The sequence below is a fragment of the Diachasmimorpha longicaudata genome, chromosome 9 (genome assembly GCF_034640455.1).
Source record: "Diachasmimorpha longicaudata isolate KC_UGA_2023 chromosome 9, iyDiaLong2, whole genome shotgun sequence".
NCBI classification, from domain to species: Eukaryota; Metazoa; Arthropoda; class Insecta; order Hymenoptera; family Braconidae; genus Diachasmimorpha; species Diachasmimorpha longicaudata.
In genome coordinates, this window is record NC_087233.1 from 5,941,246 (window position 1) to 5,963,663 (window position 22,418).

General features: G+C 41.1%; 6 protein-coding genes across 7 annotated transcripts; 5 read left to right on the top strand and 1 right to left on the bottom strand.

Annotated features, from left to right (window-relative positions):
* Window positions 1-89: 89 nt before the first annotated feature.
* Window positions 90-5,428, top strand: LOC135166155 (uncharacterized). Its single transcript, XM_064128201.1, has 2 exons — window positions 90-4,727; window positions 5,009-5,428. The coding sequence occupies exons 1-2, from the start codon at window positions 3,915-3,917 to the stop codon at window positions 5,426-5,428; spliced, it is 1,233 nt and encodes a 410-aa protein (XP_063984271.1). The 5' UTR covers window positions 90-3,914.
* A 229-nt stretch (window positions 5,429-5,657) lies between these two features.
* On the top strand, window positions 5,658-7,020 carry LOC135166174 (uncharacterized). The gene is made up of 3 exons (XM_064128239.1): window positions 5,658-5,787; window positions 6,115-6,428; window positions 6,499-7,020. Exons 1-3 carry the CDS (start codon window positions 5,668-5,670, stop codon window positions 7,013-7,015), a joined length of 951 nt encoding a protein of 316 aa, XP_063984309.1. The 5' UTR covers window positions 5,658-5,667; the 3' UTR covers window positions 7,016-7,020.
* A 740-nt stretch (window positions 7,021-7,760) lies between these two features.
* Window positions 7,761-11,338, top strand: LOC135166134 (uncharacterized). Of its 2 annotated transcripts, none has more exons than XM_064128160.1 (5): window positions 7,761-7,895; window positions 9,083-9,193; window positions 9,451-9,681; window positions 9,777-10,034; window positions 10,183-11,338. In XM_064128160.1, the coding sequence occupies exons 1-5, from the start codon at window positions 7,800-7,802 to the stop codon at window positions 11,293-11,295; spliced, it is 1,809 nt and encodes a 602-aa protein (XP_063984230.1). In that variant the 5' UTR covers window positions 7,761-7,799; the 3' UTR covers window positions 11,296-11,338. The 2 variants fall into 2 exon arrangements, with proteins under 2 accessions (XP_063984230.1, XP_063984231.1); XM_064128161.1 differs by lacking the exon at window positions 7,761-7,895 and adding an exon at window positions 7,936-9,019.
* A 475-nt stretch (window positions 11,339-11,813) lies between these two features.
* Window positions 11,814-13,578, top strand: Mbf1 (multiprotein bridging factor 1). The gene is made up of 4 exons (XM_064128279.1): window positions 11,814-12,108; window positions 12,194-12,245; window positions 12,493-12,653; window positions 12,936-13,578. The coding sequence occupies exons 1-4, from the start codon at window positions 12,034-12,036 to the stop codon at window positions 13,095-13,097; spliced, it is 450 nt and encodes a 149-aa protein (XP_063984349.1). The 5' UTR covers window positions 11,814-12,033; the 3' UTR covers window positions 13,098-13,578.
* Window positions 13,579-13,811: 233 nt separating this feature from the next.
* On the bottom strand, window positions 13,812-15,110 carry LOC135166182 (proteasome subunit beta type-1). Its single transcript, XM_064128249.1, has 3 exons — window positions 14,858-15,110; window positions 14,523-14,712; window positions 13,812-14,303 (listed from the first exon to the last, which is right to left on the bottom strand). Exons 1-3 carry the CDS (start codon window positions 14,953-14,955, stop codon window positions 13,881-13,883), a joined length of 711 nt encoding a protein of 236 aa, XP_063984319.1. The 5' UTR covers window positions 14,956-15,110; the 3' UTR covers window positions 13,812-13,880.
* A 227-nt stretch (window positions 15,111-15,337) lies between these two features.
* On the top strand, window positions 15,338-21,400 carry LOC135166105 (blastoderm-specific protein 25D). Its single transcript, XM_064128100.1, has 3 exons — window positions 15,338-15,525; window positions 16,644-17,524; window positions 17,894-21,400. Exons 2-3 carry the CDS (start codon window positions 16,690-16,692, stop codon window positions 20,389-20,391), a joined length of 3,333 nt encoding a protein of 1,110 aa, XP_063984170.1. The 5' UTR covers window positions 15,338-15,525; window positions 16,644-16,689; the 3' UTR covers window positions 20,392-21,400.
* The last annotated feature ends 1,018 nt before the right edge of the window (window positions 21,401-22,418 follow it).

The window sequence follows — 22,418 nt, forward strand, 5'->3', positions numbered from 1 at the left end:
AGGGTTGACTTTACCGTGGAGACCACCAGGGGCGCCTCCTACGCGACCCGCCAACCCGACGATTCTTTTCGTCATCCAATTTCCTCGTCTTTCTCGGTCGGGTGTCTTTACTCGTATCCTTCAGCGGTTTGGGATATTCTCCCGTTCGTTGATTCCTCGATATTTTATTGACTTCAAGAGATGGATTGTCATTGGAAAAATCGGTGACTCCCCTGTTCGAGAGACGGCGCAATGTAGCGTAAAATTTTAAAAATAGATTTTTTGAATTTGAAAAATGTCTGGATGCGGAGGCGGGCCCAGGACCGGGTCAATAATGCCGGAAATATCACGAGAAAAAAAGTATTTTGGTTCATTGTGGTGACTCACCTCATGACAAATCTTGAATTTTCAGTTTTCTGATGTAAAGAGACGCGGTTGTGCCGGGAAATCAATTTTCTAGGAAAATCGTTCAACAATTATTGGAGAGAATCGCAATCATTCGGTTGTAAAAAAATAACATTGTTAAGATAAAATTTCTGGAGATTTCTGATAATTTTTCATGGAATTTCAGAAATTTTATGTCGAATGCAGAAAAATCTAAACTACGAGGTCTGGAATATTTTCCTAGGGAACACTGGACGCCTACTTTCCCGGGCACTAGAATTCTTCTTAGAAAATTTAGAGAGGCAAAAAAACCCGCACCGCCCACCCGGAGTTCTCATTAGAAAAAACTTGAAACCATTTCTTTTTATATCACGATTGAGATAAAAATTGTAAAATATTTTTTCCGAACTCTCGTAACCATCTAATATCCAAAATAAATAATGTCAAGCAATAATTCCTTCTTTGAAAGAATTTGCATTCACAAAACTGAAAATTCATATGCGGTTGTCCCTCTATTTCCATGAAAGCCCTGAAAGTTCGGTCACTGAAGGTTCGACCAGTGCCCAGAGGGAGAAAACAGGTTTCTTGGGAAGAAAAAAATTTAGAAGCTGGCGATAAATACCTTGGTATCATTATTTTTTCTCTCGATGTTCAGGGTAACGAATTCACTGATTTGGTTTAATCTCCTCAGTTGTTGTCCCATCCATCAAGAAAAAGTTGGAAGAAAGAATGTTTTCGATCCTAGAAACCTGTTTTCTCCTCTCAACATAATGGGTCACCCTCCAACCCTCCCCAAACAAATACACCCTAACCGGATGCCAGAAGAGCTGGCCCATTAGAAAACAGACAGTCATTTTTATCAGTTATGGTTGAATGTTTCGTTTCAAAAATAGCCCGAGAGGTTTAGTCCTCAAAATTCTGGTCAAATCCTTTTTATTTTTATTACTATTAATATTCACTTGATTTCTAAAAAGATAAAATATCTAGATTATCTGTATCAATTCAGGTCTTCCTCCTGGGCTCTTCATTTCTTGCAGTAATATTTTCTAATGACTTCAAACATTTTTCCCTCTATTTAGCCCCTCATTAATGGCACTGCAGCACCCCTTGGTTCCAAAGAACCCAAAATGAGGTATTGCTGCTCTTCATGGCTTCTGAGAAGTCCATTGCGTGCGAAAACTTTATCAACTCCTAGCATCACCCAGGACGCTATGCAAATAATGCAATCACCCATCGGCGAAAATGTATACCTGACGCACAGGGCAATCGATAAGAGATGAGTCCCACTGGCGCCATGTGCTATGTCATTTCCTCTCATTTGCCCTCTACTTATCCATCTCGTTATCTTTTCCTTTTATAAGTTATCAACTGTAATTTCCACAGCTACTTCCCTTTATACTCAGAGTATTTCGGGTACTCCAGATTTTTTTTTTACAAATTCACTCGACTCTTTCATTCACAGGACACGTGCACTATTGACGTACGAATATGACAGATTCTTGTCATTTATTTATCTTCAAGTTTCGTCAGACTTTTTCACGTGTATTTTTGGAACGAAGAATAGAACGCAGAGGAAAGGTGATGCAATCAGTAACGGCGTTCATACTTTTTTTTACGACTGATTCGTTCGAGAATTTTTTCTCAAATAGTCAAGTAATTCCCTCAAGGAGTCGCCAAATTTTACTGAATGGTGCGGTAATTTCTACTGAATTTTTGCTGGATTTTCTCTGCGTCGGAATTTTTTTAAACCAGTGAAGAGGGCATTCTTTCCATCTCCGTTAGCCAATTAATCAATCAATATTCTGTACAAGGTTCAATAACTCGTATAATCGGACAGCTATAAGGAAATGTAGAAGGTTTTCAGCGAGAGAATACATTTTTTTTAGAGTCTAACTAACATTTCACATAAAACTGTTCTTTCAAATTGAATAATCACTCAATTTTTCATTTTAAATTGTTAAAAATTATGGGATTATCTTCTGTGGGAGCAATTATCCCCGCGCAAGTGAAGGCTTTTGACATTTTGCAGCGCATTTACTCATTTACTAGACAAGTACCCACTTAGTGTATATAAACTATTCAACTCGTTTTGTCTTATTCATCTCCACTGAATTATTATTACGCAACATCGTTGCGCAATTTCTCCGGGTTTTGTCGCAATTTATTACCGAAGATAATGAGTAATTTTATCCAATCAACTGAGACCTCACCCAGTTTTCCATTAGCATGAAAAAAACCCTCCAGAAATTCTTAGAGCACCGCGCACTGTGTGTTTAACATAATAACACACCTAGTCACCACCCAAATGCCCGAGCTATCTCTCTACTCCACATTTTCTTGCAATAAAATTATTGCAAAATATTCTGCCCACTGCGATGATAGGAAAATTTATCTTTAATTACACCCAGTGAAATATTCAGTAAAAATTCCAGAATTCCAATTCAGGCGATCTCCAATGGGTTTTCAGTCAATTCAATGCTTTTGCGTGGTCTGGGTCCACGTGCTGACTTCGATGATGGCCTTGAAGTCGATTCCATCAAATTTTCCAATCCTATGTGCACAGTGATTAGGTGCCAATCAAGGGAGTGACCAAAAATTAAGATCATTGGTGTTCCACTTATAGAACCGCTATCGAATGAAGTACTAGAATTTAACGACTGATATTTACTTCGCTGGCTCGACGAGAGAAAAACTGATAATTTAGTTTTCTCAAGAGGCCGAATTTTCGAAACCATGATTGAGTAATTATGAAGATAATTGAGCGAAATTTGTTGGTTTATTTGAGGCAGTGGAAAGTAATGACTGAGAGCTGTGGAGGGAGGAGCTGGGGACAGGGTGAATTATTCCATGGCGTCGGGTCAATTAGTGAATGCTAAACCACTGAGAGAATTTTCGTTGCTGGTCTATTAATAATCGAGTCTCCTCGTGATACGCAATTGTGAAACATTTGGTTACATTCAATTTGGTTCGATTTTTTCTTCAATTGACCGTTGAGGTTCACTGTTGATTGAATTATCATATTCAACGGATTGAGTCTGACACAGGGAGAGAAATATTGTCGAACAAAATCTGCCAGAACAGAGATCAGACAGAACTAAACATTATTTTTCAAAGCATAATCATGCAGCGAAACTAATTGATGAGGCACCATCGATTTTTGCTGGGAGATCTTGAGCTGAGGGTGTCTCGAAGATGTTTTGGCTCACCAAGAAAATGTTGTTAAATCCATATTCTTCTACAAGGGGCGACTATCGAATTTCTGAGAATGCAAACATCTTCCAAAACGCACTAAATCCTCGTCTGTAATTCCCCGAAATACTATTCACGAAGAGTCAACGAAAACCATTGTAACATAAGACCTCAGACGTCAGGCGATGCAGAATGACTACGTCGTCCACAAAAATCTGCTGACCCAAAACATTTGAAACTAAAAATGTCAGCAAACATTGGTTATGTTTGCTCTCTAGAACCGATGGAGGATCGATAAAGAATTCTCGAAATCTGCAAGTGACTTAACCCTTTCGCGTCTATTTCCAAATCAGTCTCTGGAGATGATGAAAATGGAATCGCTACCATTCACCGAGACTCGCCCCTCGGAGCCAATTGTTCCTCCCCGAAGGGAGCAATACCTCTTCCTCCTGGAGTTCTTCATCCACAGGATTGACAGTGAGAGACTTGGGAGATTCAACGAGATGTTTTACGTTCCAACAACGGTAACTCTGAATTTCCTGAACCTCCAGGACGACTCGATCCAGTTAACCCCAGTGGATCCAATGTTCGAGCCCCTCTCAGCCATCCCCGGGGACTCCGAGAGCTTCTTCTCTGGGAGATCGATCCTCTTCGCCATTCCTGAGGCCCTAGTAACAACTATATCCACTGAACTCAGGATAACCTTGAAAGTCGAGAAGAAGATGCCCAATGAACTTCGTCCGGACATTTTGGTGGGCACAGGAGAGCTGGACATGTCAGCAGAGTTCGCTGGACTTCGAAAAGAGATTCTCCAGTGCTGGCACAGGGATTTCCCCCCGCCGAAGTCATACGAAGGTCCTGTGGAATTGTTCTACGACGAAGAATCCTCGGGGACTATCTCAGTGTTAGTCAGGATCTCGGGTTTTGGCCAGTGTATTGTCACCGAGTTCGACTCCCCCCCTGAAGAGAGAGCGACATCATTCATCTTCAGAGGTGACGAACGAGACGACAAGACTCTCTCCTACAAATGTAGGATCATTAATCCTGGTGATGTGAGTGCCTGTGAGGAGTCGGAGGACGATGTTGGAGATTGTGGAATTTGCTCGCCGAAGAAGACCTGGTGTTTGCCGTGTGGTGAGCCAGATTCTGCTAGGATCAATGTTGAAGCCTCGCAGGTGGTTAAATTTGTTGTTCTTTTTCAATTCGGGGGAAATTTCCTCTTCGCTCAGATGATCCTGATTTTTTTTTCTAACTCACAAAAGCTTAAAAGATAAACTAATAAAAAAAATAATATATAGTATTATATTATATAAATGGATTATTTTACACATAAAGCAATTTAATGACCGAATTTTTTATGTATTTAATTGTTCATTGTGTTCTAATGAGCGTCTGAGTCCAAGCTAGTCAAGATAAAATTCCCATTGATAAACAGACAAGGAAATTATACTTTTAGGCGACAAAAAAATGTCCCAAACCCAAAACTGAGAATGAAGATCTCTTGAAAATATCAAGGACGGAGCCCAAAGGAATGATAACTTCAAGCAGAGGGAGTCCCACGCCCTGTGGAAAAGCAGTTGTACTCAAGGTCTCCGGACTCCTCAATTATGATGGGAATAAGAAACCGAGGGTCACTGTGTCACCCCAGTCATCCGAGCCTGATCCCGAGCACGATGTGTTTGTCCTCCGAATCGGAAAAAAGGGATTAGTGGGGGCCAACGAGAAATGCGATCTTCAGTTGGAAATGAGAACCCCGAAAGGCCCGGAGAGACGCCCACCAATTCGGTATGAGACGAGAGAGGCCCAAACTGAAGTTGAGGCTAAAGAAGTTAAGAAGAAAGGAAAGGGCAAGGGCCAGGGAAAGAAAAAGAAGTAGAGAGAGGACGAAATTTGGAAGAAAGTGAACAATTTTCTTCGTACCTCAGTGCAGAAATGAAAAGATTTTATTTCAACGTCTCTATTTTCATGATTGTCTTCATTATCTCTTCTCCGATAATTTTTGTGATGTTTATTTGTTATCTGACGCGTCTTATCCGATGACACTTTCGATCGAAATTGACAAGGGCCATGTAAAGTTCAATTAAGTATTTAAATGAAAATAGAAAAAAAGGAGACATGACTGGAGATGAACAACAGCTCTTTCTCATTGAATTCCTGGTGGACCGTGTCAATGTACCAGGGGTTCGTGCTATGCACGATGAAATTTTACCTGCGTTAACCTGCGTCTCGTTCCAGGTAAGCGCTGAACTGTGACAATGATCGCTTTTATACAAACACGAACGTGATTCAGTTTTATCAAATGCGAGCTTTAATCAAATAATCGGATTCAAAGTGCTGATATCATATCGAACTTAGTCTTCGGCTGTGAGCCTGACCTTGGCAATGAACGATAGTACTTTATAGTAGAAGCCCAGTCATGAGAGCGGCCTTGAAAAACATTTGTCAACTTATGGACATCAGATATTCATTGATTATTAGATATTGAAGATCAATTTTTTTTCTCTAATGTGTCATCAACATGAGATTAGTCACCGAGAACGAAAGGATTTTCCTCATTTCCAGGTATTGAATCTCCCACTGATAACAATTCACCAGGATGACCCTGGGGCCTCCAACTGCGCTTGCTTGGAGGAGGCCCAGGTGTTCAGAAAAGGCAAATCCTGTCTCTTTGCACTCCCCACAGTAATTCTCAACAAAGAATTACACTCCTTCCCAATCACAATGTCTGTCTACAAGAAACTTCCTCCTGGGGTTCTGCCGGATGTGATGCTAATTGGGAGTGCAATAATCGACCTGAAGGATTTGATAAACTCGTTGCTGAATGAAGAAGCCTTCAAGAGTGGCAATCCGTGTAAATCCATGAAAGATACTTTCAAGTAAATGTCCATTAGAATATTTTGTTAATAATTTCCCATTTAAGTCTTCAAATCCATCAAAACCCTCCAGATTATCAACAGCAACCGGTCAGATAGTGGGTGACGCAACAGTGTTCATCCGCACCTCCTGCTTTGGCTCGAAAATCATCACCCAGTTCCAGATGCCTCACAACAAAAAGCCCTATCTGTTCAAAGGAACAGAGGGGAGTCCGATATTCCAGTGCAGGAAAATCCCCTCCAACTTGCCGCCTCCAGCAGCTCCAAGATGTACATGTCCCCCCAAATCTGCAAAAGAGGACGGTGGCGGGAGCAGAGCCCGACGAAGTTGTTGTTCCTCACCAGTCCCACCGCCTCCACCGCCTCCAACCCCCACGAAGACCTGGGATCCACCCGGGAAAGTGCCTTTCCGACCCTGCTGCCCATCCCAACAAGGACAGAAGTGTCCCAGCTCGCCTGCATCCCTTCCTCGAGACAAAATTCCAGTTTCTCCAGGGTATGATCCATCTAGGGCTACCGTGCGTGTCCCCACAGGCCAGAAGAAGTGCGGGTGTTCCAAAGATCATTCACAATTTGTAAATAAATATTGATACAATAAATGGAGAATAACACGGTTCTAGTGGAAATTTCCTGCCGCAAAAAGCGACATTCCCTGAGTATGAGAAAGGGGCCAGTGTTGGACCATGGCTGGTCGTGACTATCAGCCCTGGACTAGCCCTGGACCAGCCCTGGTTCGTTCTTATCTCCCAGGGACTTAACCGACGGTGATGGCGTACGTGATCTGAAGAGCCACTATCGTCTGGGGCATTTGATGATATTTCATATCAATTTGAAATGAAAATAAAGTAGTCAAAGAATGATCTAGAGTTTCTCAATTGACTCCTGGAGAAATTATGATCTTTTCATGAGGAGAACTGTAAAAATTCCTGCGATATGCTACAGATGTCCTCATGACATTGTCTCTGTATTTGTTCTCCGACGATATCTGCACAATACGCAGGTCATCTCGAAATTCATCTCGTCCAGCCACATGACAACTAAACTCGAAATTCACCCGGAATTCAAGAGGATTATTCATCGGTGGGGGCATTAACCCAGTTCCTGCGCAAACGCTCGATGTTCACCCCCCTCGAGAGGGATATTGTAGACCGATATTGTGGCGCTTGCGTGATGGAGTGTCTGGACAACCCCATCCCTGAGAGCACTTGTGCGTGACCGAGGACAGCATATTGCTTTCAGTGCGTTCGGTGGCTCCTCTTGGTGCACCAGAATACGGCCTAAAAGGATGGGAATCATGTGATTGGGTGAATGTGACGTGGAAGGCCTCCGAGATATTATCCAGCTGGTAATGAGGTACCTGAATTGTCATTGAGGATGAATGGCTCACCGCAAAACTCGGAGGCCGTTGGCTCCAGACGATCCGGGGTTGAGAACAGCGATGACGAAGACTGGAGCACTATCGTGGAATGTGTAAATATTTTTTAATTGACGGATTTATGATGCGCGGAATTTTTTTTCAAAGAGGAAATCGAAGATTATTTTCAGAAAACCAATAGGCAATTTTCAAAACAAAACTCGCGGTTTAAAGTTCTCGCAGTAATTTTCAGGAGTGATTTCGAAGTCATTCCATAGCTTCTTTATTAAATTTTATTTTATCTCTCTAAATTATTTAATGCTGAAGGTCTGAAGATTTCTTAATTTTTAATTTGTAAATTTTATCCTGAGATTTCAAAGGGAAAGTTTCCTATTTTAAATTCAATTTGGGTTTCAAGAGAAAAAAATAGTAGAGCAGATAAATATTCCCTTTGTTTTGAGTCACACAGTTTCGATTTGTAGAAATTTAGTTAAAAAAATGATGAAATTCGGAGGTTGATGAGTTCTGGAGACAGAATATCGTGGTTCAGTTCCAGGTAAATTGAAAGGGATTCAATAGAATGGAGAACATTTTTTGTAGGGCCAGGGAAGGGAGGCAGAACGTCTGTTATAGGATCGATATGTAATTTGGTGTTCAGAACAGTGATAAAGAGGATTGAAGTACTGTCGTTGTACGTGTAAATACTCTGTGATTGATTAACATCCCATGGGAATGATTGATTTCTGCCATCAAATATTGTTTCACTGCGAAAAGAACATGTGCAATTATTTGCACAAAAAATAAATTCAATTCCTCGTACTCGTCCTCCGTCCTTCACAGTCATTGCAAACGTCTAATAATCGCTAATAATGGAATTCTGATTTTTTTATCACTGAACTTCTCCAATTACCATCACCTCAGTTCCATAAATCCAGAGAAAGCATCTTGAATATGATCTACATGAAATTTTCCCCAACAATATGAATATGAAATTCACCGGATGCATTTAATTTCCTTCCTCCCCATTTCCCTCTGTTTAATTTACATGTATACACTGAATCAGCCCAAACATTCCCACAAAATTTGTCTCCAAGTTTCGTCTCTCTTCGGACAGATGCAACTGTGAAAAAGATAGTTGGGGATTGCATTCTAAAAATATCGAATTCCCCGGAAATACAAAATTACAACAGTCTACATTCGCGGTTTACAATATTAACAGTAGTTTGTTATGTTCGAGTAGGTGAGTTCAAACGAACATTCATTGACATTGTCAATGTAATTTATTTTCTTTCTGTGTAATCAGGCGGTGCTGGAACGATCCAAGGCAGATCGAGGGACGCGGGGTGATGAAGATCGTCGACGCCGCACCATTATCGTTGAGAAAAAAAATGGAACGTATGGTTTTACATTACAGGTACGAGACTACCCACGTGGACAATTTATCCACAATAATCAGCAGTCTGTGAGCAGTTGTTTAGAATTTTTTATTAAAGGTTTTCCAAGACCTTTTTTGTGAAAATTACCGTTCCCTTCGACAAACGTATACGTTTCGAAATTTTTTATGTATGAAAATCAATGGCCTTGAAAGGGGGCGAGAGAGAATGATAAGGATTCCGTGTTGAATGTCTGCTACCATTTCAATAAACTCCTTCTTTTGTGATTTTTTCCCAGAGCTATGGAATTCACTACAAAAGGGAACAAGAAATCGAGATGGTGACGTACGTCGATTACGTGGAGTACGATGGACCCGCGTTCAAAGCAGGGATGCGTGAGGGAGACGTAATTCTTTCGATAAACGGTCACGAGATGGATCGGGCTGACCACAAGACCCTGGTGAATTTCATAAAAAATTGTGACTCCCGAATGCGAATGGTCGTCTCCTTCGAGGATTGCGTCAGAAAGGTATACGTCGAAGGTGGCGCGTCAAAAATTATGAGAAACCAGCACTCTTCAGCTAAACTGATGTATAAAAAATTACTGTCGTTGTCCATCCCTAGGTAGAGCTCCACATGCGTTACATCGAGCTTCAGCGTGCCCTGCAGACACGTCTTTCCGAATTAGAACGTCTCTGCGAGCGTGAAAAATCGATACTGATGGGCAGATGGAAGACACATTCACTGCCAGCGAGAAAACGCACTCCTAATTGCGGAGTAAGTGATCAAATTCCTGGTTCAGGAATTTCGTCGTTAAATACATCGGCTGTGCAGTGTTGCCGACCAGCAACATCAACGGAGCATCTTCTATTATACAGCGTTGTAAGTTTTAAATTTTTCCCTGCTGTTCCTCGTTTGTTATAAAAATCAATGTGCCTGAAATTTCAAGCTAATTTTCTGGAGTCCATGGAGTCACCCAAGTACTCTATTATTCTCCTCCCAACCAATGAAAGTCCCTCTAAAATTTCAGTACGCAGACGGTCGTCCGTGCCTTATACCTCGTAGCACAGCATGCCTAGTCGCCGTGGGCCCACCCCGGTCCCGTAGCGACCACCACCATTTTCTCTCGAAGGCCTCAAACGACTCGACAATCTCCTCCCGTCACAGCTATCACCAGGCCAACGGCTCCTCGACCCCAGCCAAATCCAAGGCTTCCCACAAGGCACCATCTCCATCCTGCACCTCCAAAGACACAAGCACTCATCATCCCCCATCTCACACGAGCAACAGTCTCTGCGTCGCCTGCATCTCCAGTGCCAATCGCCGAAGAGACCCCGCAGACGGTGGTAGCCTAGATGTATACGACCTAGCAAGCCCTTGCTGCGATCCTAACTGTGTTCCGAGCAGACGAAGACGAGAGAAGCAACGAAGAGCAAGGAATGAAGCACAACAGCAGGCTCAGCAGCAGAGTCAACAGGCCCAGCACCACAATCAGGAGCAGAACCAAGGATCCCAGCACACCGGACACCCTTGTCCTCGAGCCTCGGGTCACAGTCTCCATTCGATAACATCGAGTGATGTGTCCACAACTATTGAGAGTGTTGCCTCGTGCTCCACGTCTTTGAGTACGGATACTCTGTACTGGGATCCAAACGTCCAGCACCGACCACCTGCCTGCATTCAATACGCAAAGCCTAAATCATGGGACAATCTCACGACCAAGGCCTTTGGAGGGTATGGCTTTGGGTATGGATACCTGGACACTGCCTCCATCAAGACACACAGCGCCGAGAGGCCGGGGAAGAGCCACAGCAGAGCTAAGACACCCACCTCCTCCAGTCAGAGGAGGTCTGGGGCTTCTGGGTACTCGGGAAACTCCACTGGAGCCTCCAACAGACATTTTCAACCCACCAAATCCACCGAGAGCTTGCTCGTGCAGAGCCCGTATCAGAGTGAAGTTGACTCCTCGAGCCTCAGCTGTGAGTGTCTTGATGGCAATGGGAGATTTTTGCATAAGAGACAGGAAGAGGGTGGATATGCTGGGGGGAGTGGGCATCATCAGACGAGGAACCGGAGGAGCAGCCATGGCGATGGCAAACTCAGGGCGCCTACTAATGCGGGGTCTGAGGTCACCAGATTGTAATGAGTAGATGTCGAATGTTTAATAAATTGTGTACTTCGTTCTAGCCTTGAGTTTTATGTAAATAATTTTGTGAGCCCTACAATAAAACCCCCAGGTCTATAGCAAAGAGAATTGGCGAAAGGAGAAGGTCAAGTGTCGGGGTTCAGCCGACCCCGAGCCGGTGCTGGTACCACATCCCACCGCAGAGGGCGCCAGTATCCAGTCGGAGGGCTGGGCGAACGCATCTGTCGGTCATTAACCAGTGTCAGAGTTCTGATTTTTTTAATTAAAAAAATGTTTTCAAGGTCGATCCGGTTCCTCGATTCGTATGTAGATAGCCGACACATTAATAAAAATTGATACTTTTCAATAGCTTCACTCCGTATCGATAGGGCATCGTTTGTAGTTCAATAATTTGTCTAATTATTGTTCAGTGACAAGGTGGCACACAGAGCTCACTAGTTACAAATACCCTACGATCATGATAGTTTCTGCAATTCGACCGTCGATAACTCCAACTAGTCCTATCTGCAATAAAAAGCTGACTTCGTAGTGGTGAATTTCGGTCAAAACGTTTTCGAGGAAATTGCTGGAATCTCACGAAATCGGTGTTGTTGCCACGTTAGTAGTGGTCACATAAAAAAAAAGATATTGGCGTATTAAGCAAAAATCATTCGATTTTCGTGTGAGTGTGATAAAATCAAGTCATTAAATTATCACGCTAGTTTTCACCAGAAAGATATAAATTTAATAAGAAAAATGTCGGACTGGGACACCGTGCCAGTTACGCTCCGAAAGAAGGCTCCAAAAGGTTCAGCGCTGAAATCGGAGAAGGTAGAATATATTTTGATTTTTTAAATGGCTCAGTACGAATGTAAAGTCAACGTGGATTAAGCAAATTCTAAATTACAAATTCAAGGCAATCAACAATGCACGTCGCCAAGGAGTTGCAGTCGACACTCAAGTCAAGTGTAAGTGTTTTTCTCCAATGAGACTTAATTTGTTAAAAGTAATTGTGCAGAAAATTTCCATGCCATTTCCAGGTCATCGAATTGTTCTTCACGTTTCGTGACTTTTACGCGATAACAGAATAGTGAATGGCAATGAATTTCGCAATTGTCGTTTCCCTCCGAGTGCTAGAGCTTTTTTATTTGTTTGTTTATTCATTCTCGTTATCGCCGTGTTGTTGTAATGCATTTAGCCGTTTGTTTTCCAAAGGGGGAGGTGGTGCGAATAAGCAACACGTCATTACTAAAAACACAGCGAAACTCGATCGAGAGACTGAGGAGCTGAAGCATGAGACCGTACCGTTGGACCTGGGAAAGCTCATGCAGCAGGGAAGAGCTAATAAGAATTTGTCACAGAAAGACCTCGCCACGGTGAGAAAATTAATTCATACGTTTACGTAGGGACGGGGTAAAATCAATCATGTCCACGATCATGAAACCTCGTGAGTCATCACATAATGATTAATAGAACTTCGAAAAGGTTTTTTTCGTGTCAATCTTATCAACCTTTTGACACAACTGATTTCTTATCACTATGAGATTTGCAAAACTTATCGATATATATTGCTTCTAATCTTATAAATATTGAACAATAAGTGAGTAGATGAAGAAATTAGAAATAACACTAAATGAATCTCTCTTTCGGTCCGCCAGAAAGTCAACGAAAAAGTCCAGGTGATTAATGACTACGAGGCAGGTCGTGGGATCCCAAACCAACTGGTAATTGGTAAAATTGAGAAAGTCTTGGGGATGAAACTTCGCGGAAAGGATCGTGGTAAACCACTGGAGCCCCGGGGATCATCAGCGAAACATTGAATCTCCGGGGAACCACGAGCACTTGAAAACTTTCTTTAAGGTTCTTACAACAACAACAATACAAAATTCAAAGAAAAATAAGTCAAAATGCGTACGTGAATGCTAGAGTCACCAGAGATAATCTCCAAGCACCGTTTTGTTTTCTTGCTTCCTTCGTTCTTCACAATTTGTTTCTTTTCTTTCTTATGTTTGTGCTTCATTTTTTGATACGATGTATTATAACATAGATTTTTGTTACACCTCTGTTTATATATTTGAAAAAGAAACATAGATATTTTATAAGAGATTGAAATTTGAGAAGAAAAGAAAATCAATGAGTATAACGTGTAGGTGAATTTACTCACATAGGAATCATTGAAACAACTCACAATTATCCATAATAGAATTCATGTGGTTATTCATAGAATCATGTAGAAGAATTTCCAACGTGATTTACCCCCAAATTGTACTGAGTTCACTAATAAATGTAATTTATGACTAACATGTTTTTTCGTCGACTATAAGTCATCCCGTCAATTAAAAGGATAAAAAAATGAAGCAAAGAATTGCTAGTTAATTAGTTGGCTGGCTAATTACAGGCTTGAGAGGAATGCCAGTGAGTTTTAGAAATCTTCAGGAGAAGATCTGTATCCATAATGGCGGCTGAAACGCTGCCATTTACTTCGGTGATTACATATCACTGATATTTCTTCTAATAAAAAAATTCTTCGAGGATTTTTTTTCACAAAGAAAATTTATTTCGATTAGTTTAATAGATATTCGTAAAAATTCCAAATGAAAGACTTAATCCTTTCGCAACTCAAAGCTCTCGTGCTCAATGCCATCCTTAGTGATGATCCTGATGCTGACGCTGTCACCGGTGTAAATATCTCTCTCAGTAGCTGAGATGAACATGTCCTTGACGATGTTGAGGGCTTTTTCCTTGGTGATGGGCTCCTTATCAGGATTCTCCTGATTCTTGAGGCCCACGAGATTGTCCAGAAGCGGCTGGAGGAGAGCTCCAGAGGAGCCACTAGCTCTGTACATGCTCCTCTCGACGTGACCAATGGGATCATAGCTGTAGATACAGCCCTTTCCGTTCTCATCCAGCCCTGCTAACATGTTACTCACATAATAGGGGAAGAAACGCTTGTAGTAGAGCATTGTGGAGAGCATCTGGGCTGTTGCTGGAGTGGACATGTCCTTGTTGTGCTCATGGTTATACATCTGTAGATTAATTAAAGCAATTGAACAGTTATTTTTCATCATAAACGGTACCTCTTGCCTCTTATTAGATCATTAAAAAATAAACTAATAAAAAAAACTTGGAGTATCTTTGTGAGGTGGTATCGAACCATCATAACTGGGAGAAAATAAAACAAAAAACACTTTTGTAAAACGAATAAACTAAATTACATTGAATAATCAGAAAATTATTTTAATTACCTGCATACGAGCGGCGAGAATTCTCGTCAACGTCAGAATCTCACACCAGCACCCAGAGCATCCCAGAACAGTTTTATCCGACAATTTGAAGAGCTTCTCCTGATTTCTGCTATAAATGGAATACCCAGCACTCAACCGAGTTTCAGCTGCGATTATCGCAAAGTCCTCGCCTGCAATGGCAACGACACTCCTGCAAAAACCCCAAAAAATTCGTGATTAAAATCCAGTCCAAAATCCTTCAATGTAGAACTGAAAGAATTTAAGGGATGTTAGTTCACTGTGAGATCAGTGAACTAACTGCGATCCCCCCATTGAGGTTATCAACGATTTCTTACCCTCCATTGTCAGCATAAGGGCTGAAATGCACCTTCTTGGCTCCAGGAGCCTGATAATCTGGGAGAGAACCTCCAGGATACGCACTCAACATCGACATGACGCTATCAAATTATTATTAATTCTAGTAACAATGGAATTTATTAATTTTCTCGTCGATGACAACACACTTTTGCCTGCTTGTGGTTGAAGATGACAATCCGGTGGCCACAGAGGATAGATGAATGTAGAGGGACAGGCACCTCGGTGGATTTCAATTAATTTAATTATCCCTAATTTTTTATTGGTTAGTTCCGTCTATGCTACATGGAGGGCACTATTTACTCCCCTTTGTGTGCTTCGCATATGGCACACTGAGGTCGCCACTGACGATTGTCAGCAATAGCAATAAGCGACAAAATCTACAATCTGGCTTTCATTCCAACTACTTTTTGTCGGAAAAAATGTAAATGATGGCAGTGCTATCTCATGTTCATTAAATCGTGGTTCAGTAGTCAGCTGATCATACAGCACAGCCAAACTGCCAATATCAAGAGCAAAAAACAAAGTTATAGCTAAAAAAGAGTTCAGTGAAGTTGAGTTGTACGTGGGAAAGACAAAAGTGTTGATATCAGTGATTATCCCTAGACAATGGAATATATTCTTCGAGACGAATTGATAACAATAATTGGTGAGTAACATTGAAGGGGATAATCGGGTTCCAGTGAAGCCATACATGGGTATATGTGATATCCCATGCTATATGCATAATCAATTCCATTTTTGTATCAAGGACAAGTCTTTATTATTGGTTTCCTGCGGTAGTCCATTACACCGACGTTACAATTTTTATTTTATTGGACTTTATCGAATTGGTAATTGGTGGGCGATTAGAGTCAGTGGGTCGTCCACTGGTAGAAAAAAATATTTTTATCGAGATGTCTTTCTCCTGAAACAAGTATTATATCCTTGAACCGATTTCCAATGTAAAAAATCATCGGCTGAATGTGGTTTGTTAATCTTTTAATCTCCTTCAATTGAACCAATTTATATATATTACAAAATCATGTTTAACAACACTATGAGTCAGATGGTGGTTGATTAACATACATTGCACTCAACGATATTAATTTTTTTTTGACCAGTGAAAGCATTTACTCGTTTTCCGGAGATTTTCTGTGTATTAACCTCAGGGTTTGGGGAGCTGGCCAGATTCTGCTGAGTTTATTTGGGTCGGTGCGTGCATACCTGCTTATTCTCACAGAGCTTACTCATTTAATTACATGGCATTAGAACATTCTTGGAACATGCGAAGTTCATTTACTAGGGGCCAGATGTTTTCACAGTATACAAAGACCAAATCGACAGAGTCCAGAAGCAAGTCTTATTTGTGTTATACCAAGAGTTTTTGCTTCCAAGAAGACGAGCTTATTTGTAGTTTGAAAAAAAAAATCTTAAGACTTTTTTTATACGAAAATTCGTCAATTATTTCTTGACATTAGAGCTTGACTAAGTTCGCAGAGAGACCTCATTTGTTCCTCTTTGTTGATTTCTATTCTGTTGATCTAGAGTTATTGGCAATAAAATACGCTCCATTTATCTTACTCTCGTCGACTGACTTCGAAAAAGAAATCAGAGAGTTTAAGATCCTATTGAACACTAAATTATCCGTATAACGACTAACTCGAGGAGAAAATGTCAGGCGCCTATTCTATGGCAATTTCTACCATTAAAACAAGACTAAAAAGATTTTTTTGCTCATGAGTCATGTGAAATGTTCTTCAATAGTTCTGTATAATTTTGTTTCAGCATAAATGTACAACTAGCTCACATCTGATAGCCCTTCAACAATGCAATGGAGGCAATGCCCTGCGACCCCTACGAGCAGCAACTCTTCAGTGTCTTCGAGTCCTGTCTCGAGCCAGGTCACTCTCACCTGTCCCCATCGTCCCTCCGTTCTCTCTGCGATAAGCTCCAACTGGAGGAGCGTGGTGAGGACCTAATTACATCCCTCCTCTCCGCCCATCCCCTAAAAACCCCAAATATATCCTTCACAGATTTCAAAAACGGCCTAGTCACATTTCTCGGTAATAGCGAATCCCCAGACCTCAATACACCCCCGACAATAACAAATCCCCTCAAGGAGTCCCCCTCCAACTCACCCCAGAAGCATGGACACTGGTCAAACTCCCTAGAATTTCAACGGCTCCGTCAGTTCTGTTACAAATTCAATGGCACCATGAACGAAATACAAAATCCAGACTCACCAGACACTGAGACACCTCTGCTCTCTAAGCACCTGCTGGAAAGTCTCTTCGAGAAATTGGACATGGACTGCGACGGTCTCATTAACTTCTCAGAATTCACGATGCTCTTCCAGAACAGTCGTAATCTCCAGGATTACCTCACCACTGATTTCACGAGGCTCCACTTGAACGACTCGACACATGAAAAAAATCCCACCAGCATTTTGGGCCCAGAACAGACAGGCTTCCTGGATAAATCAAGTGTGATCTCCCTATGGGAATTGGCAGGTATCAGTGACCCCAAGAATCTCCTGTCTGATCTCGGTTTCACCTCCTCCGAGATCAGCCTGACTGAGTTAGCCTCAGTTCTCAATGATGAGATCAAGAGTCTTCAGCATGATTCGATACCACCTAACACCAGAACGCACATGAACCTGCTGCAAGGTATGTCCTGATTTGAATTTGTAAACATGTGGTTAACCTAGATTTTCTTCTGTGCTATGAAGGACCAGTTTTCTAGTTAAATTAATCAGGGTTGACTCTCCCCACCGATGATTTCCACCAGTCAGAGACCTTAACCTCAATATTAACCCCGAGTTAATGAAATTTAATCAGAAAACTGGCCCTAAGGCCCAATAAACCACGATTCTAACCTCTCTTTGTCTGGTTTTTGGACCGAATGCCTGTTATTTCACATATTATTTTTTATACTATAATATTTTGCTCGTGTGATGTTTAGAGATGTTCATTATCCTCGAAAAATCCTTCTCCAAAAGCTATTGACCCCCACCAATCAAATATTATTATCCCCAGGTGCCTTAGTAATTTACCAAGAGGAAGTTCGATCCTTCAACACAATCGCTGATCAATTGCGAGGGGAACGGGATAAATTACGAATGGATGTCGCCGAGGCGAACGAGCGAGCGAGTCTCTTAGCCCAGGAAATCGATGAGAATCACATAAAGCTCGAGAAGTCTCGAAAAGAGCAGATTAAACAATTAGAACTGAAGCACACGGAAGTCATGAGAGAGTTAATCCACCAGAACAGCTCGGACAGGGAGGCTCAGACTCTCATAATTAAATCCTTGAAGGAACAATTGCACAATCTCCAACAAGAGGAGCAACTCATTCGGTCCAAGTTGGCAAGTGCTCTAAACGAGAACCAGAGCTTGGACCTTGAGAATCAGGCTCACCTGGAGCAAATCTCCAAGTTAAAACACTCAAACAATCAACTGCACCTGAAGGTCCAGGTCCTCGCAGCGGAGCACGACGAAGCAGTGCAGAACGAGGAGCGTGAGAATGAACAAATGATCTCCCTTGTTGAGAGGATAAAGACCCTTCAGACAGAGTCCGCCCTGCTTCGAGACCAGAACGACGAGTTGACGTCCGAGCTGGAAGTCCTGAAGAGTCGAAACATGGAGATAAAGAACAGAACTCTGGGTTTCTCGAAATTGGACTTTTCTGATAGCTCTGAAGGGCTCAACTCAGTCTGCGACTCAGAACCCCTGGCTGATCAAGCCCCAGAACTGAAAGAGGAGAGACAGTTGGACTCTGTGGAGTCCCAGGGCTCCACTGTCACTTGGTTGCAGACTAACGAAGCGAGTAGATTGATCAGAGATCTGAAGACAATTCTCGATGACTCCAGTGCCCCACCAGAAATGACTCTCTCCAGGCACAGGGAACAAATTCCAGAACTATTCAGCAATCTGGAGAGCCTTCTCGAGGGATTGCTGAAAACCGCTGACAGTATTAAACCAGAGACGAATAATCATGAGGATGAATCCAAGGAATGTGAGGAACGCACCAGCGAGTCACTTCGAGATCTAGTTATCAATAAAGCAGAGTCGTCTAGATTAGTTAAAAGGATATCCTCCAGTGATGGGATGATTAATATAGATAAGAACTTCAATAATTTGGAGACGAAGGGTGGAAAGCACAAGAGCCTGCGGGACTATCCACCCAGAAAAGACGAGAGCTCCCACTCTTCTCTCGAGGGTAAACTCGATAAAGGTTACTCACTGAAGCCACCAGTGGAACCAATTGATGGGGAGGATTTGGTGGATGGAAATGATCTGGAAGCTATCAGACAGGACAGAGATCGATTGACTTCTCTGTTGAAAGAACAAGAGCTGAGGCACAGTAATGAAAAGCGAATACTTCAGGATCAACTAGCAGAGCTTGAGAAGTCTCTGGATTCCCTCAGAACTGAGTACTACCAGTGTGAGGACTATTGGGCTGGAAAGCTGGAGGAAGAGCGACAACTCGTTGAGCAGGAGCAAAAAATAAGTGATGATAAATTAGCTGAGTTGATAGCAAAAATAGCAGAGTATGAGGAGCAGTTCAGTATGGGAGATAAATCAAGAAATGATGGACGCTTGTCTCCCATTGATGAGAAATTTAATCTTGAGCAGCAGTACGTGGATCTCCAGGAGGAGCTTGACGAGGTCAGGGTGAAGAATGAGGAGATATTGGCTATGAAGGATAAGGAGATCATGGAACTGGAAGAAAGGGTGGCGAAGAGAGAGGTCGCGAGAACTGAGATAGCTGTTCAGACGGTGGAGCACAGATTGGTGAGAAGATGTGCTAGTCTACCTAGTGGTTATCCTCAAGTTCCTGGGGACACTGGCATTTGTGGAAGTTCTGTGAATCCTCCAGGGGCCTCTATGAAGATTTATCATAATAATCAGAAGCTCTTCGAGCCGGGCAAGCTCAATCAAATAGCTGAGCATAGAATCTCCTCCAATGAATTACTATTTGTGCCTAACAGAATTAATTTGACATGCTATTGCCAGCAACTTGATAATTACTCGGGAATCGAGGGGGAGATTCAGAGGTTGATACTGAAGAAGATCGAAATCGAGAGTGAGTGCAGTTCATTGATGAAACAGAAGGAACACCTGTTCAAGGAGATTCTTGAAATGCAGAGTGTCAAAGGGGGTCAGTTGTGCTCTACTGACGTCATTCTGAAGAATATGACATCGAAACTCCAGACTCAGGAGAAAAAGATCAAGTCCCTCCAGGGAATCGTTAAGCAGCAGAGAATCTGCACTGAGAACATTATGGCAAAGCTGTGGAAACAGCAGAAGAGGGAAGTCGAGAGCCTCCAGGCGCTTGTTAAGAATACTCAGGAATCACTTCAAAATCAGATTCAGGTGAACTCAGGGAATGTTGAGAAGCTGGGAAAGATTGATATGGTGGTGAATGATCTTTGGGTTGAAAATGCCTTCTTGAAGAAAAAACTGGAGAGCGAGGGACACTGCGAGCATCGACATGCTGTTAGCAACTGCAACACTGAATCAACGTCCGTATGACCATTTGTGCATTATTACGGGGATAAAATTAATTTAAGGGGGGGCAAGGGGCTCAGGAAGTATCGTTTATGGAGATATCAATTGAGATATATTTTTGTAAACAGTCGGGTGAGATTGTTCGGGGATAATTATTGATTTGAGAGGGAGATTTTTTTTTTGGTTTCTGGATTCAAATTTTTTTGGTAGAATAAGTGTTAGGGTTTGAGAATTTCTCAGGCTTATATTGTTGTTATTATGGAAAGTGAAGAGGATTATCGGTGCTGATGAATTTATTTTTCGTTGAGAGGGGGAGGAAGAGGTAAAAGGTGAAAAGAGAAAAATTGAAGACATTTCGGTTTTGTGAATGATAAAAATTGGAATTTCTTTGTTTAATCACTTGATTAATTCCCAGAAGCTCTGTGAACTAAAAATTCTATGAACTAACTGATGGACGGCCATTTTCCTCTGGCTTAACATTAAAAAAATTGAATTTGTAAATATTCAGTTCATGAATTTGCAGTTTATCGTGGAAATATCTCCGAAACAAAAATGAATACAGGAAACTGTTAATCCATTCTCTTTGTAAATTGCACAATTCTCAGCAAAAAAAAATTATTTCTACTGAATCTCATAGTTTCGGAGATATAAATCACGTGAAATAGACAGTTAAACAATTATTTCTCTTTCCATCGTTTTTCTGACGATTTACATCAGGAATTGATGTCTCTTTGATGCCTCGGTGTGTCATATTCCATGCTTGATTAATTTCTTTCCACAATGATATTTTGTATTATAAATGACCTGTATTATAACAATAATTTTTCATTACTCGATTAATCTTCTGCCATCAATGTGACTTTCCATGAAAATGCACTTGCACAGGTGATTAACTGATGAACTATTTTCAAGCGATATTTTGATACTATTGTCTGTAGGCTAATTATTAATTCATCAATTATGGATGATGACACTAATTTGTATGATATGTTGATTGAAAGCTTCAACCGTAAAAAATGTACAGTTTATATTTTTTAAGCATTTCTTCTTTTCTATTCCGCAAGGTCTTGTGGGGAGCTCTTTGAAACGTGAAAATATCGATTGAGGTTTTTGAGTATTAAATAATCCTAAGTGAGTTGCACATTTTGTCGGAGTAGGTTAGGTTCAATTAAAAATTATCGAAATTCTAGTAATTCGTGAAACATTGGTCAAATAAAGTGGTGAAGCAGAAGAAATCGATTCCTTGAAGTTTATTTCAATAATTCGATAAGAAAATATAGCAGAACATATTTACATCGCAAATAATTTGGGAAATATTATCAATTGATGAGATATTCGCAGCAAAAAGAAGAATCGTTTCCTTCTTTGTTGATTTTATTTCAACAATTATACAATTCATATTTTTTTATGAATATATTTCAACGCTAGTCGACCTAGAAAACTCGTGAAAAAATTTTCTGTTTACGTATCACCACTCCATTGAGTAGAAAAAAAAATCGTTAGGAACTAGCAAAAAAATTGTCGATCTGCGTAGAATCTTTGGAAGGAAAAATCCAATTAGTGATCCTTATGTAAAAAAGACATGACATTTGAAATTGATAAATCCAAAAAGACGGAGATTTAATTGAAACATGGCAAGGCCCCACAACAAATAATCGGCCGCCCATGGAACTAAATTAACGTCGCTTGCGATCGCTGTGACGGTAGAGATGAAAAAAAAACGTAACAATTTCAAAAATTAGAATTAAAAATTGCTGATTAAAATTTCGTAGCTGTAGATGATTAATCAAAAATAATTCGTAAAAATTCCCATCGTATTCATCGTCGATCAGTCACGATTTAAGGCTGTATGCGTTCAAAGGGTGACTAACTGTTCTAGGATTACTAAAATAAAACCGCACTTGGCAATAATAAATCATAGACTGAATTTCGAGAGCAATTGTATACGGTGTTGATCAATTTCTCTAGTTTTTTTTTATAAAAAATTTTAGAACGATTGTTTGAATGATTTTTCATTTATCTTGTACACAAATAGTTATTTAAGAAATCAA

Coding starts and splice junctions, on each gene's coding strand:
- LOC135166182 (XM_064128249.1), bottom strand. CDS start 14,955: ATGTCGATGTTGAGTGCGTATCCTGGAGGTTCTCTCCCAGATTATCAG. Junction 14,713..14,857: donor CCTTATGCTGACAATGGAGG/GTAAGAAATCGT, acceptor GGGTTTTTGCAG/GAGTGTCGTTGCCATTGCAG. Junction 14,304..14,522: donor TTCTCGCCGCTCGTATGCAG/GTAATTAAAATA, acceptor ATTAATCTACAG/ATGTATAACCATGAGCACAA.
- LOC135166134 (XM_064128160.1), top strand. CDS start 7,800: ATGAATGGCTCACCGCAAAACTCGGAGGCCGTTGGCTCCAGACGATCC. Junction 9,682..9,776: donor TCGAGGATTGCGTCAGAAAG/GTATACGTCGAA, acceptor GTCCATCCCTAG/GTAGAGCTCCACATGCGTTA. Junction 10,035..10,182: donor ATCTTCTATTATACAGCGTT/GTAAGTTTTAAA, acceptor CTAAAATTTCAG/TACGCAGACGGTCGTCCGTG.
- Mbf1 (XM_064128279.1), top strand. CDS start 12,034: ATGTCGGACTGGGACACCGTGCCAGTTACGCTCCGAAAGAAGGCTCCA. Junction 12,109..12,193: donor CAGCGCTGAAATCGGAGAAG/GTAGAATATATT, acceptor TACAAATTCAAG/GCAATCAACAATGCACGTCG. Junction 12,654..12,935: donor CACAGAAAGACCTCGCCACG/GTGAGAAAATTA, acceptor TCGGTCCGCCAG/AAAGTCAACGAAAAAGTCCA.
- LOC135166174 (XM_064128239.1), top strand. CDS start 5,668: ATGACTGGAGATGAACAACAGCTCTTTCTCATTGAATTCCTGGTGGAC. Junction 5,788..6,114: donor TAACCTGCGTCTCGTTCCAG/GTAAGCGCTGAA, acceptor CCTCATTTCCAG/GTATTGAATCTCCCACTGAT. Junction 6,429..6,498: donor TCCATGAAAGATACTTTCAA/GTAAATGTCCAT, acceptor AAAACCCTCCAG/ATTATCAACAGCAACCGGTC.
- LOC135166155 (XM_064128201.1), top strand. CDS start 3,915: ATGATGAAAATGGAATCGCTACCATTCACCGAGACTCGCCCCTCGGAG. Junction 4,728..5,008: donor TCAATGTTGAAGCCTCGCAG/GTGGTTAAATTT, acceptor TTATACTTTTAG/GCGACAAAAAAATGTCCCAA.
- LOC135166105 (XM_064128100.1), top strand. CDS start 16,690: ATGGAGGCAATGCCCTGCGACCCCTACGAGCAGCAACTCTTCAGTGTC. Junction 17,525..17,893: donor GCACATGAACCTGCTGCAAG/GTATGTCCTGAT, acceptor TATTATCCCCAG/GTGCCTTAGTAATTTACCAA.